Source organism: Callionymus lyra, chromosome 8, assembly GCF_982586985.1.
Source record: "Callionymus lyra chromosome 8, fCalLyr1.hap1.1, whole genome shotgun sequence".
In the NCBI taxonomy this organism is placed as follows: domain Eukaryota; kingdom Metazoa; phylum Chordata; class Actinopteri; order Syngnathiformes; family Callionymidae; genus Callionymus; species Callionymus lyra.
Genome location: NC_141825.1, coordinates 22,715,984 through 22,735,866, shown reverse-complemented (window position 1 = coordinate 22,735,866; position 19,883 = coordinate 22,715,984). Strand labels below are relative to the sequence as shown.

Here is a 19,883-nt window from a genome sequence, read left to right as displayed (position 1 = left end):
TTATAATATAAATATTTTAATATAATTAAGTTTTTGTTTTTTTCTACAACATTGAACTCGTAATAAAGTATTTTCCTTCGATTTAAAACATGTAATAAAGTATTTTCTTATGACTTTAATCTCGTAATAAAGTATTTTCCCACGACTTTAAACTCTTAATAAAGTATTTTCCTACGAATTTACTCTAGTAGTAAATTATTTTCCTACAACTTGAATCTCTTAATAAAGTATTTTCCTTTGATTTAAAACATGTAATAAAGTATTTTCTTATGACTTTAATCTCGTAATAAAGTATTTTCCCACGACTTTATACTCTTAATAAAGTATTTTCCTACAACTTGAATCTCGTAATAAAATATTTTCTTTCGACTTTAATCTCGTAATAAGGTATTTTACTACGACTTTAATCTCAAAACAAAGTATTTACTAAGATTTTAAACTCATACGAAAGTATTTTACTACGACTTTAATCTCGTAATTATCTATTTTTCTTCAACTTTAATCTTGTTATAAAGTATTTTCCTACAACTTTAAGCACATAATGAAGTTGTTCCCTACAAAATTAATCTTGTAATAAAGTATTTCCTATGAATTTAATCTCGTAACAAATTTTACTACGAATAAAGGATTTTCCTACGACTTTAATCTCGTAATAAAGTACTTTACCCCTATTTAAATCTTGTAATAAAGTATTTTCCAACGACTTTAATCTCGTAATAAAGTATTTTCCCAGGACTTTAATATCTTCATAAAGTATTTTCCTAGGAATTTAATCTCATAATAAAGTATTTTCTACGACCTTAAACTTGTAACAAATTATTTTCCTACGACTTTGAACTTGTAATAAATTATTTTCCTACAACATTTTTCTCATCATTAAGTATTTTCCTTTCCAATTTATCTCGTAATAAATTATTTTCCCACGACTTTAAACTTGTAATAAAGTATTTTCCTATGACATTAAAACACGTAATACAGTATTTCCCTTCGATTTAAAACTCGTAATAAAGTATTTTCCTACGACTTTAATATCATAATAAAGTATTTTCCTACGACTATAATCTGATAATAAAGTATTTTACTATGACTTTAATCTCGTAATAAAGCATCTCCTACTACTTTAAATTAGTGACAAATTATTTTCCTACAACATTGAACTCGTAATAAAGTTTTTTCCTACGATTTTAATCTCATTATTAAGTATTTTGCTACGACTTTAATCTGGTAATGAAGTTTTTCCTTCGATTTAAATCATGTAATAAAGTATTTTCCTATGACTTTAATCTCATAATAAAGTATTTTCCCAGGACTTTAAACTCTTAATAAAGTATTTTCCTACGGCTTGACTCTCTTAATAAAGTATTTTCCTACGGCTTGACTCTCTTAATAAAGTATTTTCCTTCGGCTTTAATCTCATAATACAGTATTTCCCTTCGATTTAAAACTCGTAATAAAGTATTTTCCTACGGCTTGACTCTCTTAATAAAGTATTTTCCTACGGCTTGACTCTCTTAATAAAGTATTTTCCTTCGGCTTTAATCTCATAATACAGTATTTCCCTTCGATTTAAAACTCGTAATAAAGTATTTTCCTACTACTTTAATCCTGAATAAAGTATATTCCCACAACTTTGAACTAGTAATAAAGTATTTTCCTACGATATTTAAACAGATAATAAAGTATTTTCCTTCGAAATTAATGTCGTAATAAAGTATTTTCCTTTGATTTTAATCTCGTAATAAAGTATTTTCCCACGACTTTGATTTCGTAATAAAGTATTTTATATGACTTTAATCTCTTAATAAAGTATTTCTTTATTAAAAGTATTTATTTTCCTACAACATTGAACTCGTAAAAAAATGTATTTTCCAATTACTTTAATCTGCTTATTCGATTTAAAACATGTAACAAAGTATTTTCTTACGACTTTTATCTCGCAATAAAGTATTTTCCTTCGATTTAAATCTCGTAATAAAGTATTTTTCTACGACTTTAATATCATAATAAAGTATTTTTCTATGAATGTAATCTTAAAATAAAGAATTTTACTACGACATTAATTTCATAATTAAGTATTTTCCTTCAAATTTAATCCTGTAATAAAGTATTTTCCTACAACTTTAATCTCGTGATAAAGTATTTTCCTAAAACAATAATCTTGTAATGAAGTATTTTCCTACAACTTTAATCTTGTAATAAAGTATTTTCCTACGACTTTAATCTCATAATAAAGTAATTTCCTACGACTATAATCTGATAATAAAGTATTTTACTTCGACTTTAATCTTGTAATAAAGTATTTCCTACCACTTTAAAATCGTGACATATTATTTTCGTACGACATTCAACTCGTAATAAAGTTTTTTCCTACGACTCCAATCTCATTATCGTCATATAGTATTTTCCCAGGAATTTAATCTCATAATAAAGTATTTTACTACGACTTTAATCTCGTAATAAAGTATTTCCTACGACCTTAAACTTGTATCAAATTTTTTTCATACGACTTAGACTCGTAATAAAGTATTTTCCCACGACTTTTATTTCGTAAAAAAGTATTTTATATGACTTTAATCTCTTAATAAAGTATTTCTTTATTAAAAGTATTTATTTTCCTACAACATTGAACTCGTAAAAAAATGTATTTTCCAATTACTTTAATCTGATTATTCGATTTAAAACATGTAACAAAGTATTTTCTTACGACTTTTATCTCGCAATAAAGTATTTTCCTTCGATTTAAATCTCGTAATAAAGTATTTTTCTACGACTTTAATATCATAATAAAGTATTTTTCTATGAATGTAATCTTAAAATAAAGAATTTTACTACGACATTAATTTCATAATTAAGTATTTTCCTTCAAATTTAATCCTGTAATAAAGTATTTTCCTACAACTTTAATCTCGTGATAAAGTATTTTCCTAAAACAATAATCTTGTAATGAAGTATTTTCCTACAACTTTAATCTTGTAATAAAGTATTTTCCTACGACTTTAATCTCATAATAAAGTAATTTCCTACGACTATAATCTGATAATAAAGTATTTTACTTCGACTTTAATCTTGTAATAAAGTATTTCCTACCACTTTAAAATCATGACAAATTATATCCGTACGACATTGAACTCGTAATAAAGTTTTTTCCTACGACTCCAATCTCATTATCGTCATATAGTATTTTCCCAGGAATTTAATCTCATAATAAAGTATTTTACTACGACTTTAATCTCGTAATAAAGTATTTCCTACGACCTTAAACTTGTATCAAATTTTTTTCATACGACTTAAACTCGTAATAAAGTATTTTCCCACGACTTTTATTTCGTAAAAAAGTATTTTATATGACTTTAATCTCGTAATAAAGTATTTTCCTACGACAAGAATCTTGTAATAAAGTATTTCCCTACAATTTCCCGAAGGAGACCACCTGAGGGATCAATAAAGTTTTACCTTACCTTACCTTACCTTACTTTAATCCCATTAAGGTAAGGTAGTTTTACCTTACCTTACCTTACCTTACCTTATTATCAAGTATTTTGCTACGACTCTAATCTAGTAATAAAGTATTTCCTTCGATTTAAATCATGTAATAAAGTATTTTCCTTCGACTTTAATCTCATTATTAAGTGTTTTCCTACGACTTTAATCTTGTAATAAAGTACTTTCCTTCGATTTAAATCTAAAAAATAACAAATAATAAAAATAACCAAGAGAGTGGCCCTTATTCTGTCAAATTATGGAGAATTATTACAATTAAAAAATGTTTAATTAAAAGTTTTTTTAATTAAAATAAAGTTTAATTAAATACACTAATCTTAATGTTATACTTTCACTTTCTTTTTTTTTCTCTAGGTGGTCCCTCACAACAGTCACTGTGTTCATGTGCTGCTCCGGAGAGATTGACGTCTGGCTCCTGGTTAATAGTGTCACTCTTGATACGCCGCATGGTGATGAAGATGTTTTTAATCCCTGGATAACTGCCGACTGAAATCACGACTTCCCTCGCCAGCACAGTTGGATCTCTCACGTCCAGCAGCCACTCTGATTATTTCATCTATGAAGAAAGAAAGTCTCTGTGCTCATTCCGGAGCGGCGCCAGTTCTAAATGATGCTTGATATAAAAGAGGAGATTAAAATCACTCGCTCTTGTCACCACAGGCCAAAGCTTTCGACGATTTGTCATCACCTCCAGAAGCACGTATTGTGAGGTCACCACTGAGATCTCTAGGTCAAATGTAATAACAAATGTAATAAATAAAACATGTAAACTATTTAATGGATGTTGAGCTCCTGGTCTGTTTTAATGTTTGCTTCTGGTTGTTGAATACAATAATAATGTAATAGCATAATAATAATAGAAGGGGGTCAACTTGCGACCTTTCTGTGTGGAGTTTCTCCCCGTGTTGCGTGGGTCTACTCCGGGCACTCCGGTTTCCTCCCACCATCCATCCTGTCCAGGGTGTCCCCTGCCTGTCGCCCAATGAACCTGGGATAGGCTTCAGCCCCCCCCCCCAAGACCTTCATTCAAATTTAAGGAATGAATTAAATAAATATATTTAAAAATAAATCATTTAAAAATAAATCATTTAAAAACAAAAATAACAATGATAATATAAAACCATTATAATAAAATAATGTGAATTTGAAAAGAAATGGGAAAAAAATACAATAATAATAATAATAATAATAATAATAATGATGATGAAATATGAATTCAAAATATATCTTAAAAATACATTATAAAATACCATAGCAACAACACAATAAAAAAATACTTAATATTAAAATAGATAAAATACAATATAATAATAATATAATACCATAATAATGAAAAATTATATGTATTTGAAAATTATATATATTTGAAAATGACGTGTATTTAAAAAATACATTATAAAATAGCATAGTGACAATACAATACTTTTAATGAATAAAATACTTAATATTAAAATAAATACAATACGGCATTAATAATAATAATATAATACTGTAATAATAATAAAAATAACAAATTATTAGAATTCTATATAAAAAGAAAATAATGATAGAATTAATAACAAAGATATAAACGTTGTTGTTTGCATAGAAAAACAAACAACAATACGCATCCGTCAATGGCAGTTGTAAAGTGCAACACATTAGGTATAGACACTTGTTAAAAGATTATTATTTGTAGTATTTACCTGGTTTAAGGAGATTCCACAACAACTTAACCTTCAGAACATGAGAAAGATGTGACAAAGAAAGAAAGACAGATGGACTATTATTATTTATTATTATTATTAGTTTTTATGTGTTCAAGCTTTTCCTTGATTTTCTGGAACTCCTGTTGTGTTATCAGTTTTATCTTGACCTTTAAAGTATATACTTTATTGAATATTGTTTGGATTGTTTAAGCGCTTTGTGACCCTGGTCTAGAAAAGCGCTATACAAATAAAAATGACTTACTTACTTACTAGACAGAAACACAAGTGAAATATAAATAAACAAAACGCTGATATTCATCAGGTGGTAAGAAAAACATGTGTGCATGTCTTCCATGATAAAGTCCATATTGTTGGACACAAACTAAAAAGCGGATCATTCACAAAGAGTTTGAGCATAAAAAAAAAGTTGAATCTGAACATATTTGTCTTCGCTGCTGCTGCTCAAGACGCTCAGCTTGTGGTTCAACTATTTTCAGGAGCGTTTCCATAACAGCTGCATCAGCTCCTTGGTGTGAGTGACAGACACTTCTGACCCTGGGATCCACTTTCCGTCACTATTCCACCCCTGTGTGTTTCAGCCAAGCCCCCCTTCCCCCGGGACAGATTACAAATACAACTGCTTCATTCACTTGACTCAGCATCTGAATTTAACGGATTAATTTAACAGTCGTTTTGTTGTGTCACAATGTCAAATACCTTCTTCAGTGTGAACATAAAAATAATTGACTATCATTTTACATGCAGGAAGGAAATCGTACCACTGGGGGGCGCTGTGTAAGCACGGCCTCGTGTTTCATGTTAATTAAATACAACCAACTTTATTTACCTTTTTGTTTTTGTTTTTTCACATGAATAATCCATAACATTATGACCACCTTCTTAATGCTGTTCTACTACGAATCATGCTCCAGATCTCTTGAAGTTCAGTGAGTGAAAAACGCCCAAATATGAAGGGAAAATAAAACAAAAATAAAAGAAATAGTTAGTTGGAAAACTAATACTATCAAGCTAAATATGCGAACATCCTGGTTTTATTGTATTTTATATGTCATTTCTTCTTCTTTTTTGTATCTGATGGAAAAGGACAATTTTATTTTTTATTTTTTTCCCAGAGTCAAGATCTAATTTGTTAACGACCTTTTTCCTGTGGTGCTGCTGGAACAGTTATTCAATTCTTGGAATAAAAGTGTGGTTGAAATGTAGTCTATTGATCACCTTTATTCAAGCCATGTTGGTCCTGTCAGCTTCGACACTATTGCACTGCAGTTCCAGAAGCAGCATAATGAATATCAACAGCATCTGTAAAATAATAAAATTTCATTAAAGACGCTTTGAAGTAAAATTCATTATTAACCTCATCTTTGTAAAACATAATGTGTGATTTAAGTATGCAGATCAACATGAAAACACTATATTGTACTATACTGTACACTATACTGTAAAACATTTTATTTTAGTATATATACATTTTTTTATTGACATAAATGAGAAAGTCGTACATATACATATATATACATATAATGTTGCAAAATCACAAATTTTCCGATTATTTAAAAAAAAACAAAAAGACAAATACAGATCAAATAATGACACATACTTAAAATAAATAGAGAGAGAAAAAAATGATTTTAAATTGTTTGTAAATATCAAAGTCCATAAAGAATGAAAAGAAAATAATGATAGAAAAGGTTTCCACTATTCCAGAGTCGCCTCTTAGCATATACTTGACTTACTCTAAGACTAAATGACTTATTTCAAACACTTCACAAAGAACTTATCTCACCCTCTCCAGCACACACTGAGGGCATTGAGGAGCTCCATCAGTGATAGGATGCTTCATCCCAGGTGTGTGAGGGAGAGGTACCGCAGGTCCTTCCTCCCTGCTGCCATCAGACCCCATAACAAGAACACAGCAAGATAATATTTAACAGCACCTCTTCTTGTTATTTTTGTAAATATGTTGTATATATAATATGGTGCAGATTTCTATTTTATTCTATTTAGATTTTTTTCATTTTATTTTTATTTCTGGGTGTTTTTATTTTTTGTATATTGCTGTTTAAACCGAATTTCCCCTCGCGGGACAAATAAAGGATTCTGATTCTGATTCACACGCTACTTCTAAACATGTCTTGTCGTTCAGAACTTATTACAATAAATAAAAAGGCAGGAAAATTCATATTTTAAAACAGTTGTATAGGCGTATGTTTTGGTTACATTTCTGCAAAATCACAGGATCAGTCAGAAGACTAATACAACAACCCTCATTGTGTTGTTTGTTGTTCTCACTCTTATTTATCTTCATAGCTTGCATTCATCTGGAATGTTTTCTGTCTGTGGTAAGATCAGCTACAAAGGTGTCTTCAAGCAGCTTTATGTTCAGTAGGTCTGGCTGCATCATCTGTGAACAAGACACTTTGATGGATCTTGTTCTTCACCTCTGACACACGGAGGTGACTGTAAGTCACAGACATTTCTAGAAGTTTTGAAGTGAGCAGCAGAAGCTCCAGTGTCTTCTAATGTTTCAGGAAGTGTTAAAGACTTTAAAGAAATAGTAACAAGTACCTGTGATCGTGTCCATGTGCGGGTTCAATTCATTTTTTGTTTTCATCAAATGTTTACGTGTATTTATAAACCCTCCACTTCCTGTCTGCAGTTCATGTCTTAACAAGAAGGATGTGTCTCGTCTGCAGTTGATTCAGAACTCTGCAGCAAGAATTCTTACCCGCTCTAGTAGAAGAACTCACATTTCTCCGATCCTTAAAACTCTTCACTGGCTTCCAGTCTCTTTCAGGATCAACTTTAAAATTCTGGTTCTTACTTTCAGATCTATTCATGGTCAGACTCCTCCTTACATCACTGATCTGATCCAGCCTTACACCCCAGCTCGGGCTCTGAGGTCTGTGGATCAGAATCTACTGATGGTTCCTGAACACGGTTCAGGACCAGAGGAGAGAAATCCTTCCAGACTGTTGCTCCTAAGCTTTGGAACGATCTTCCTCTCTCTTTGCGCTTGATGGATCTACTGACTCCTTTAAGAAACATCTTAAGACGTTTTTATTTGTTCAGGCTTTTCCTTGAATTTCTCAAACTCCTGTGTTGTTCTCAGTATTATCTTGATCTTTAAAGTATATACTTTTTTGAGTATTGTTTTGATTGTTTAAGCGCTTTGTGACCCTTGTCTCGAAAAGCGCTATATAAATAAATATTACTTACTTACTTACATGACCTTTTAGATTTGCGTCTGCATTTTAAATCAAATATATTGTTTATATTACTACAGCTATGAAGGCCAATTATAGTATTTTTATTTTATTTACCTTTGTTTTCTCAGTAAATAGTTACAAGCTCATTTATGGATTATATAAGATATGTTCAGACCTAAGTGAATTTTTTTTATTTTTTTTTATTCATATTCCACACATCACATATATTCATTTGTATGGAAAAAGTCATTTCAGTTTAGGTTATTATTGATATAATTTGACATTTTATTTATTGTCTGGGATGAGCCAAGACATTATTGAAGTAAGAAAGTAAGTAATAGTTATTTGTAAAGTGCCTTTCTAGACCAGGGTCACAAAGCGCTTGAACAGTAGTGTTTGTGCTCGATGTTTTCTTTAATTTTTTGTTAATGTTTTGGATATTTATTTATTCACTCTTGCTATATTACCTTTGGCCAAAGTCGGGGAGGGGGACCCTGGACCCTGCTCACCAACGGACACATGCAAACACGACCACAGATGCACACACACGCACATGCACACACACATACGAACACAGATGCATGCACAGACATACAAACATACACACAAACAAATATTCTCACAAAAACAAACACACCACACGCATAAACACACACACAGATTCACACACATAAACACTTGCACATGCACACAAACCCAAGCAAAAAATACAGATACAAACCATACAGACAAACACACACTCACAAACAAAGATTCACAAAACACACCACACATAAACACACACGCACATCAAAAACACATGTCTCCTCACAGTGTAATCGCACAATTAAAGGTTTTCACCACCAGAGGGCGCCAGTTGGTAATTAGACCATTTTTAATCTACGTTGATTATTGAAGAATAACTAAAGTCTTAACTGAAACTACACATGTTTATCTTTCAGTTGTTGCAGTAAACTTTACTCAAAATAAAACATATCACTCGGGACAGTATTTGCTTTCAACACGCAAAAGAAAAAATGAAAATCGTTTCAATATTATAAATATTATATCAATATATAGTATAAAGAATAAAACGTTTTTGATGTGTATGTTCAGGTCACTGCTTCTGCGCAATGTTACAATTTGAACAATTGACAAGTGTTTATTGTGTGTGTTGTTTATTTTTGTGTATCTTCTGTGGTCATACATTGTGGAAAGTAAATAATGTATTGCTAAGGCTCGATAACCTAATTTTAATGCTCAAAGTTTGTCACGAGTGTACACATAAATTAAGTAGTTTGATTCCTACAGCCGTTTCCAAATGTCAACCAGTTGAATCAAAACAATTTTATTTGCAACAGTTTGCTTCCATCTTGTGGTCAAAGTCTAGTAGTGCACCCCCAGTGATCATTCCTATGGTTGGAGAAGATTTTATTACACAGGGATTTTATTTTATTTTTTGTTAAAAGAAAAAGATGTTATGTGTGGTTAAAGTGCCCTCAACCAGTTCCGTTTAAGTTTAGTTTACTGAAAAAGGCTTTTAAAAAGTAGTTTCCGTTTGCAGTCTGTGACGTCACCATATAGGATTCGCTAGGACCGAAACGGTACATGATTCACACGCGCATGCGCACTAGTCAACCACGCCCACATTTTTGATGGCAACTCTTCAAGACCAAAATTGCAGAAGTACGAGATTCTCGAAGCATGAATTATTCGCTCGGTGCAGACACCGGAAGAAAAGATGGCGGATCATGAGGAACCGTTATCCGACGAGGAAAAGGTAACGAACGAATTTATAATAACAGCAGAATTCCTCGCTAGAATTCTAATCCCCTAACACTCACTTTGAATGACATTTATGATGAAGTGTGTTGTTACACCGACATCAGTTTGTGGCCTCGGAGCTGCACCTTATTTTTAGCTCAAACCGAGTCTCCTTGTACGGTCCTGGCTCAAAATAGGGTTTGGTACAGTTTTATAAATCACCCTAAATTCACATTTGCAACCCTGACGGTGTAGCTGATAAGACTGACACCTCGTTTGTTCTTGAGTTAAGAGTGTGTTGAAGTTTTGCCTCCGTCAAAAACCCCTGATGTAGCTTAGCTTGCTAGCTAGTAGCCAGACTTAACAACACGCCCTTTTATTAACGTGCTCCTCGGAAGAATACTTGACATCATTCGTCGTTACCACCGGAGAATGCTGGTTTTTAATTGGTGATAAGTAGTAATTCAATTAACTGACAACTTGATAAGTCAACTTAGCTTTATGTTTGTTTGTCTTCCTGGTACTTATTATAGTTACCGTCATACAGTAAACACAGACAGGATCAATCGTCTGTTGAGTTCCTGTTTTTGCCTCTAGTTTATTTCACTTCCTATTAAATGACTTGTCATTAACTATGAATATTATATCCTCTATTACCTGATCTGAATGTATAGGGAACGGATCTAGGCAATCTGATTTGTAAATCTATGGGAAACCACTAAAGCAATCTTCCAAGCTTCTTAGTTGTTTTACAATTTTCATTTATCCCTGCAAAGACTAGTAAAAACTAATGCATTGTTGTACCCAGAGTAGGACCTTAAAACATTATTTGCGGGCTGATTCATTTTTAACGTTTATTTGATTGTGATATGTATCATCAAACATTCTTTTGGTCCATTGTAAATATGAGACTGTGTAAAGAACATTCTGAAATTTACTTTTTTGTGAGGGGGGAAAAAAAACAACTTGGAGTTTGCAGTTTCTGTTTCGCAGCACAGATGGCTGAGTCATGTTTTTTTATATAATTTTTTTATGTCGGTTCATAGTGGCAGCCAAGATTTCTTTCGTGTCTCAGGCTTAGATTACTATTTTATTACAAGCTATATCTAAATACAAAAGCTACCCTGGAGGCTCGACAGTGTTTGGTAGACATGTCTGTATTTCCACAAACTTGGGTGCTATTTTTATAGATCGTCTTTATTTCTCTTTGTTCTTGTTCTTATTTTATTTTGATTTATTTTTCATGAAAAATTGCTGTATTTGCTGTGGCTTTTGGAAAAAAACAATTTCCCGAAGGAGACCTCCTGAGGGATCAATAAAGTTCTACCTTACCTTACCTTATTCATGACAGCATCGTTTACCTCCACGATAGAGCCGAGCTAAGATGTCTTATTTCTCATTTTTGCTGAGATTTACTTGCTGTCAAGGAGGAGGTAGAAACAATATCTTTCCTACTTTGGATAACAGTATTTACATAATCTGGATATATACAAACCTATAACATTCTGTCCAACTCTATATTTATTAAACCAATATTTAATTACAAAAGCTTTACTATTGATTTTGGATAAAGGTTTGATGACATTCTTCCCTTTGACAGATCCCTTTTAAAACATGTCGTCTTTTATACGTTCCTATATATGTTTTTAACCATTGTTTTCCTCACATGTGCAAATGTTGTGTTGAAGCAGAAGTTCTCTGCTTTATGGATTGTTTTCCAAATTGGATTACAAGCCCTTTGTTTTTGTGGAAATCCCTCCTCTCAAACATTCAGCTTTCTAAATTTGGAAGAAGCAGAGAGGTTTGCCTGCATAGGAAATGTAACCCAGATATTTTTTTTATGTCAAGACCGACTGATTCATCACAATTCCTCTGTGAATGCCTCATGTTGAGCTTGATCTTTTTTTGACTGCACATCATCCACCCTTCCCTTTTATGAATTCTTGAAACGAATGGTTGTCTTTTGATACTTGCCTATTCTTAATCTCTCCACTCAGTAAAATGTTTTTTAATCGATGCAGAAGAACCACACAAATCTGCTTTGTGGTCAAAATAAAATGTAAATTGTTCAGAACTAAAGATGATAATGTATACTTAAAATACATTTTTGATTTCACATGAATAGAATTTTTTTGATTGTACAATTGATATTCCAACTCGGGTCAAAACCCCATTCTGTTTGCCTTTTTGTTTTTTCTATTGTTGAAAAACTATATATCATTCCATTAACTGATGTTTTTCATGCATTTATGCCACCGACCCCCACATTTTTACCAACATCTCTCTGGGTCTGTTTTAAAGGAGAAGACTGCATGTAGAGTTGAACATTGAGTCGCTCCGAAAAGAGACTATGAAAGCGTTTTGACTTTGACATTGCTTACTAAAGCAAATATTGTATTTCATTGACACAGATTAAGTATAATGAAAATATGAATACATGAAGTTTTAAAATAACTTCTGTTAACACCTTCTTAATAGCTTAATATATTGCATTGAAATTTATCGTAAGCTTAATATATCGTGAGCTTAATGTATAGTGTATCAAATTGTTTAGTGAGCTGAATATATCCTTGTATCGTTTTGTATAGTGAACTAAATACATCTTGTAGTGATTGGCATATATTGTATCGAACCATAGCGTGAGCGGAATGTATCAAATCATATAGAGAGCTGAATATATCGTATCTAATCGTATTGTGAGCTGAATATTTTGTATGGTATCGCTACAGCCCTACTGTGTATAGAAGAAAAAAAGGTTAACATTGTTGGGTTTTTTTTGATACCATTAATGCCAGTCTAGGCTCCTACTGTAAATAAACTAAGAGACAGTAATATAATCAATTAAAACAATGATGATAATTCTATAATGAAAGGGTTTGGAATCAGTCTGTCAAATATGACTTGATCGTTTTTAGAGCCTTGAGGCAGTCTGAGAATCCAGGAGGAATACTCTATTCATGTTTACATTTTCACAATTTATGATATGAGGTAGGCTTCCCATAAAATAATTTCTTCCCTTGTGAATTCATGTCACACAAGAGTCCCTGGCATCGTGTGCAGTTGTATTTATCATTTGTTTTGTTTGAGCATATGTAGGTCATGATGAAAAAGGGAAGAATTAATGCTGATATCATTCATATCCCAACATCACACCGACACTGTGTTCCTTTCCTGCGGTGTGATATGTAAAGCATACGCACACATTAAGGGCTTATTTAAAAAAACGCACACCACTGTGACTCGCACTGAGAGGAGCCGTTTGTTACCCAATGATTGAGCAGTATTGAGATACTAAGATGGTGTGAGGTCTTAAGTACATTTTTCTTTCCTTATATGGTTATAAACTGCATAGAAGGGGCTGTTGATTCAACATTTGACCCAGAAACAGGAAGTGTCGTGGTTGCAAGACAGAAATCCACAAGAGGGGTGGAGGGGCTTAAATCTCAATGCTTGCAAGTGACTTGAGACCCTTAATAATGAGTTATTATTGGCGCACATTGTGGTGCAAGGGTGAGCACGATCGCCTCACTGCGAGAAGGTGTTTGCTTCCAGGTCGGGAGGGAGCCGTGGGTTTACTCCGGGCACTCCCACAGTCCAAAAACATAAAGGGGTTGATCGGGACCTGAAGTATCAAGGATAGGTTCCAGCGCCCCAGCAACCCCCATGAGGGTTTAAGCGAAATAGAAAATGAATAAACAGGATGCCACCTATAAGCAAAACAGCAAAGTATAGATTACATTTTTACATTTTTGACATTATCATGTAACTTATCTTTTTAATTATTCTTCTCTTACAGGTACGCATAGCATCTAACTTTGTCATCCATGCCCCACCAGGAGAGTTTAATGAAGTTTTTAACGGTAAGGCTTAATTCGATTTTTGGACAGAAAACAACAATACAATAAACAACGGCAGACTGCTTTCACCGTGAATAGCACCGAATAGAAATGGTAATTGTATAGTATAGGGATGGTTGGAGGAAAGAAATTTAATGTTTTTTTTCGGTTTAAGTTATCCAAGCATTATTGGTGGGGGAAAAAAAATTGTGGATTATAAGTTCCTGTAATAATATTAATACAAATGTAAGCATTTAAACATGTAAATGTTGTACTAAAAAACACTGTTCTGTACTGTTATCTGCTGTAGTTATTTACTAGAGCGAGAAAGTGAAAACGTATAAAGAAATACGTTTTGGTTCCTCATTCATATTTGTTTACTGAAGCGATAAGGGGGCCTATTACGTTTCAGCCTAACATGCATTTGACCACAAGGTGGTGCTAGATATCAACTACAATGGGAAGCCCAACATCAAAGTTGTTTAGAAAGTTTTTTTCCTTATTTTTTTGCCTATCATCACAACACCATCGATACAATATTATAATACTCTTACTAAAAAACCCAGTGTTCAGTTTCTCTTGATTTAAATGATCAAACCTAGTAATGTGTTCCTTAAATCTCCCGCCAGCTGCAGCAGTCTCCAGTCCTGATGTCTCCATTCCATTGTGTGCACAAGAACATCGTTCAACCATGTTTCTTTTCTCTCATTTCAATATCTCTCTCTTGCAGATGTGCGGTTACTGCTAAATAATGACAATCTTCTCAGAGAAGGAGCTGCACAGTAAGTCGTTTTGTGCGTCACCGTGTTTCAGGCATTTTGCTTTCAAACAAAACTGCCCTTGTTTTTTGTCTCAACTGGATGATTCAATAAATAAGAAAGTTATTAGTCTAATAGTCTCAGAAATCCTGGGATAAACACAATCGTCCACAGCATTTCGCTGCCTGTTATGAAATGTTTTTAGCCCTTTAAAAACATAAAATGTTCTCTGTTGTGAGATTTTTTGCAAGACATATTTGTCCAACGATAATATCAAAGGTTTCTTTTTGTTTTGATCAAAAGTTGTCTTAATGTGTATTTGCTTTATGACAATTGAGTTTTATTCATATTTATTCTCCTCTTATTGTCTTCAAGAGTAACGGCAGCTTTGTCTCAGCCCGTTGAATCATCCACATTATTGTCTACTTCATTCAAAACCCACACAAAAGTTTTGTAATCGCCAGTATTTGCTTCATTGAGTTGTTTAACTAACATCACCTTTTATTCCTGCAGCGCATTTTCACAGTACAACCTTGACCAGTTCACTCCAGTGAAAATCAACGGTTTTGAAGAACAGGCGAGTTGCTTTTTTACATGAATACATTTAAAAAATATATAATTTGTTTACATATAATGTATTTTTATTGTTTTCTGAATTATGAATTATATATATATATATACATTTATGTCATTAATCTTATTTTAATGTCTTGTTTTGTTTTAATCTGTTATTACTTCATTATTTTATTATGAAATGCAAATTTCTATTGTCATTTAATTTACTAAGAAGCGGCTCAAGTCACTTAAGCTCCAACAACAATACAAAACAATAATAATAATAAAGTAACCATTCTTATTAAATGTCTTGAAGGAAGTAACATTATAATACAAAAATAAACAAGTATTGTGAATACAGAGCAGCACCATTGTTCATCTCCTTGAAATCTTTGAGGAAAAGCTATTCATCAGTCTGGTGGTCCTACGTTGACGTCTTCACTTCCAGCCACTATGTTGGTTTAAAAATTACTTCCTAAGTGGGTGTTTCTCGTTATTATTTTTAAGAAGTAATGTTTGGATCCCTCAAAGTCATTTATGGTATTAATGGATTTATGCAGAAGAACTCAATTTTATTAAAAATCTGTCTTCCGGTCCAGTAAAGAGACAATAAAGCTTGATTTGATGCAATAAAAAACGATAAGAAACGGGATTTCTTTGCCACCTTGTTACCTGAGGATGAGTCAGTGAAGGAAGCATCACTGAGCGAATGGTTTGTCTGTTGACATCATTTATAAAGATTGCAGTGATTATGTAAAGATGTCATCATGTGCTTGCATTCCCCCGTCACCGGCTGATATTCCCTCGTTTGGAATAACACTTGAGATTGATGGAAAGTCCTCACTGATGCCTCTGTTCCGCTTTCCTTTCTTTTTACACTTTCATCCTTTCATGTTAATGCTTCTGTTAAAGCTCTCTTTCCTTTCTCACCCTCTCATCTCCTCCTTTCAGGTCTTAATCACAGAACATGGAGACCTCGGAAACGGTCGCATTTTGGACCCCAAGAACAAAATTTCGTTCAAGTTCGACCACCTGAGGAAGGAAGCCAGCGATCCGCGGCCGCACGACTGCGACGGCCCACCGGAGGAGTGGAGAAGTGCGGTGGACTCTGCTGTCAGAGCCTACGTCAAAGACCACTATCCCAACGGAGTGTGCACTGTACGTCAACCACACTACACACACTGAAGGGTTTCACACGGCGTGAAACATCCCAGAACTCTGGGGGCCAATTAATACTCGAACCAAAAGATTGTTGCTAGTGCAAAAGCCTACAATGTATCATACAATTGTATCTATTGTAAAAGTAGTAAAATTGATAGAATTTTAAAAGCAAATATTGGCAGTAAAATGAAATATTTGTTGGTAATGTACGTTTTAAAATAAGATACAATGAATATACACATGTCACTGTTCAATTTAAAAATGTAATGTGCAGACTTCATCGTATATTTTAAAAGATGATTGATTCCAAAGAAATAATTTGTCTTAAAGGCACAATAATGCTAGTAAAGTATTGTAAAAAATAAAATCTCTTAAGTGAATAAATGAACTTCTTTGATTAGGCTTATATTGAGGAAAGGGAGCAAAACAAATATAATCTCTCCCCTTTCTTGGTATATACAATTTTTATTACAAAACCGTAAAAATAGGTTGTTAATTTCAAGAACTTGATAAGCATGTGTACAACTATTCAAGATGTTTTAAGTACATTTTGTCACGGTTCTTATTACTGAAACTCTTGTTTCTCCACAGGTTTATGGCAAAAACATTGACGGACAACAAACCATCATCGTGTGCATCGAGTGTCATCAGTTTCAACCCAAGAACTTCTGGTACAACCCATCAATCATTTGGGATGACGACATGGTCTCCAAAAATATTGTGTGTCTATTGCTGTCTTCTTTCTTTTAAGTGCTTCCCCATGAAGGAAATAATCCCTATGGATTGTTTGGATCTAAAGTGTCACTGATCTCTTGCTCTTCACTCTAGTTTAATTGGATCAGAAGTGATCCTTTTTACTTAAAGGTTCAACGTGGCTAACCACTTGCTGCTGTTAGCTACCGTTATTTGAAAGTTCTAGATTCAACCTGCAGAGCTCCTATCCAAAGCAAAATAATGTTTTTTTTTTCACTTTAATTGACATCTTGCAAGCCCTTCATTCCCCATATGTTTTTTTTAATTTAGTTTTTCTTCTGTGAATAACTCTTGTTTTCACCTGCGATTGTCAGGAATGGACGTTGGAGGTCAGAATGGAAGTTTTCCACCACCTCCTCCTCCACTCAGGTGTCAGGAATTATGAAAATCCAGGTAAACTCACCACTTTTCCCTTTCTTTGCCAACATTTCTGAAACGATTTGTCCCGCCAGGTGCATTACTATGAGGATGGCAACGTCCAGTTGGTGAGCCACAAGGAAGTTCAGGAGTCCATGTCCATTTCTGTGAGTAAATGTCAATGTTCAGTAGATTTATAATCATTCAAGCCACTTTTCCTTTTCATACAAAGTTTTTGTGTGTTATTTTGTTCTGTGTGTTGCTTACTAGAACGTCAAATTCAGCTTGATGTTTTTCCTTTTCCCAGAATGAGGCTTCAACTGCAAGCAAATTTGTAAAGATCATGGAGGCTGCAGAGCATGACTATCAGGTGTGTGATTGGTTATTTATTCAAACCCAGATTTTATCAGAAGATAAAGAAGATTGCATCCATCAGCTTTTTCTGTAGCCAGTTGTAGTAGTAATTACATAAGAAACGTGCAGCAGTTTTATCTTGTTCCATACATGGATAAACTGTTGCTAAAACGACTGCATTGATAAATATTGTGTTGGATAAATATCAATTTATTAAATGAAGAGGTTGAAATGATCTATACTGAAGCACAGTGTTCTCAATGAACACACAATCAAGTGTTGATATTTAGTTTTGGCTGGTTAGAAATGATCAAAGTATCATATTACAGGTGAATACAACTTGTAATATGATAACTTACTCATTTTTATCGAGCAGACTTTTGAAAAAACCCTGTTTGGCAGGAAAGTGATCTTCTTTCTTTGAATGTTTGTAGAGAATTTTGCTGCAAAAAAGGTTAATATTATTATAATAATAATGTATAGTATCAAAGGGAGAAATGGGTTTTATTTATAAACACTTAACTATATTGATTAAAAATTGTCTTTACAGCTCAATTGTAACAAATGTATTTAAAAGCCTTAAGAAAACATGAACATTTTAAAGAGGAAAGGTTGGTGCATCCATGCCTCGCAGCTTAAGAGGCTCTTGTTTCTTGAAACATTCTCAAGGTCCCCAGACTGTTAATAAATAAATCAAATGAAGAACCAGACAGAGTTGGTTCAACAAAATGTAGCGATTTTTAGGAGCTTTTTCTGGGAATTAATGATTTGAGAGTAACTACGGGGGAAGGATTTTGTTGCTAAATAAAAATATAAAACGGGAATATAGCCTTTTAAATGTATAAAAAATGGAACTTGGTCACACCACTGTGAAAAATACCTACCCAACCTTTGATCTTGTCTTTTAAAAAATTGTTATTTTTACCTAAATGTCATGAGATGGTCCAAATGTTTTGTGTGTTTGAAGCATCATGTAAGATTATTCAACTATTTTATTTACAAATGTTCTTATATTTTCATAGTTCGTTTTCTTTTAAACATTTTCGTGTGTGTCTCAATTGTGACATGAACGTGCTAAAGAAAAAGTGCGATAAACATTCATGAGCCCATTCGCCTTCTAAGTAAATGTAGTCGGTGAGATGGCTAAAAAATAAAGTGCCTAACGTTCCATCTCCTCCTGCAGACTGCCATCAACGAGAACTATCAGACCATGTCGGATACTACCTTCAAAGCCTTACGTCGCCAGCTTCCTGTGACGCGCACCAAGATTGACTGGAATAAGATTCTGAGTTACAAGATCGGCAAAGAGATGCAGAATGCTTAGAACCAACACCCGCTCCACTCACACACGGACACATCACAGTGTTGCATGACTGAATAATTGTACCGTCTTGTACAAAAATGACTTGAACAGAGAAGGATTAATGGAAAGAAGATGTTTTATTTTTTATTTATAAGGATGCCCCGTTTACATCGTCACTATTTAATGCATACAAAGACATCGGAAGCTTAATGTCTTAAGACGTGGAAATCCTCTTAGAGGTCATGCAGATGTGAACTAACAAAAAAACATTCTTGGTGTAAAGAATTTTTATTTTTTTTTGTTCATGGGTCCGTCATCTTGCAGCACTCCAGCCCAAAATCTTTCTTCTTCCACTCTTCAGAATTCAGTCCACACCAGAAATACCAGCTCAGTTATCAGTGCTGGGCATTACACCCACTTTCTAACAACTCGCCCCCACATTTGTATTCAACCCTGACTGTATAGTAATAACTGGCACATTGTAATATATATATAAATATAAATATCTAACTTTATGAAACATCCTGTCTGTCAGTTCGGTGAACATAACCATGAGATCCACTGTAATCCAGTCACAGTTATGTCGCATTAAATAACAAATTTTCTATTCCGAGTCTTGGTATTTTTTGTTCCTATTTCTGTTATTT

At 33.3% G+C, this 19,883-nt stretch overlaps 1 protein-coding gene across 1 annotated transcript; it reads left to right on the top strand.

The window, feature by feature from the left end:
- Nucleotides 1-10,083: 10,083 nt before the first annotated feature.
- On the top strand, nt 10,084-19,843 carry LOC148074033 (F-actin-capping protein subunit alpha-2). The gene is made up of 10 exons (XM_087797256.1): nt 10,084-10,175; nt 13,956-14,019; nt 14,726-14,777; nt 15,267-15,330; nt 16,260-16,466; nt 17,061-17,140; nt 17,537-17,615; nt 17,675-17,746; nt 17,887-17,949; nt 19,117-19,843. Exons 1-10 carry the CDS (start codon nt 10,137-10,139, stop codon nt 19,255-19,257), a joined length of 861 nt encoding a protein of 286 aa, XP_087653382.1. The 5' UTR covers nt 10,084-10,136; the 3' UTR covers nt 19,258-19,843.
- The last annotated feature ends 40 nt before the right edge of the window (nt 19,844-19,883 follow it).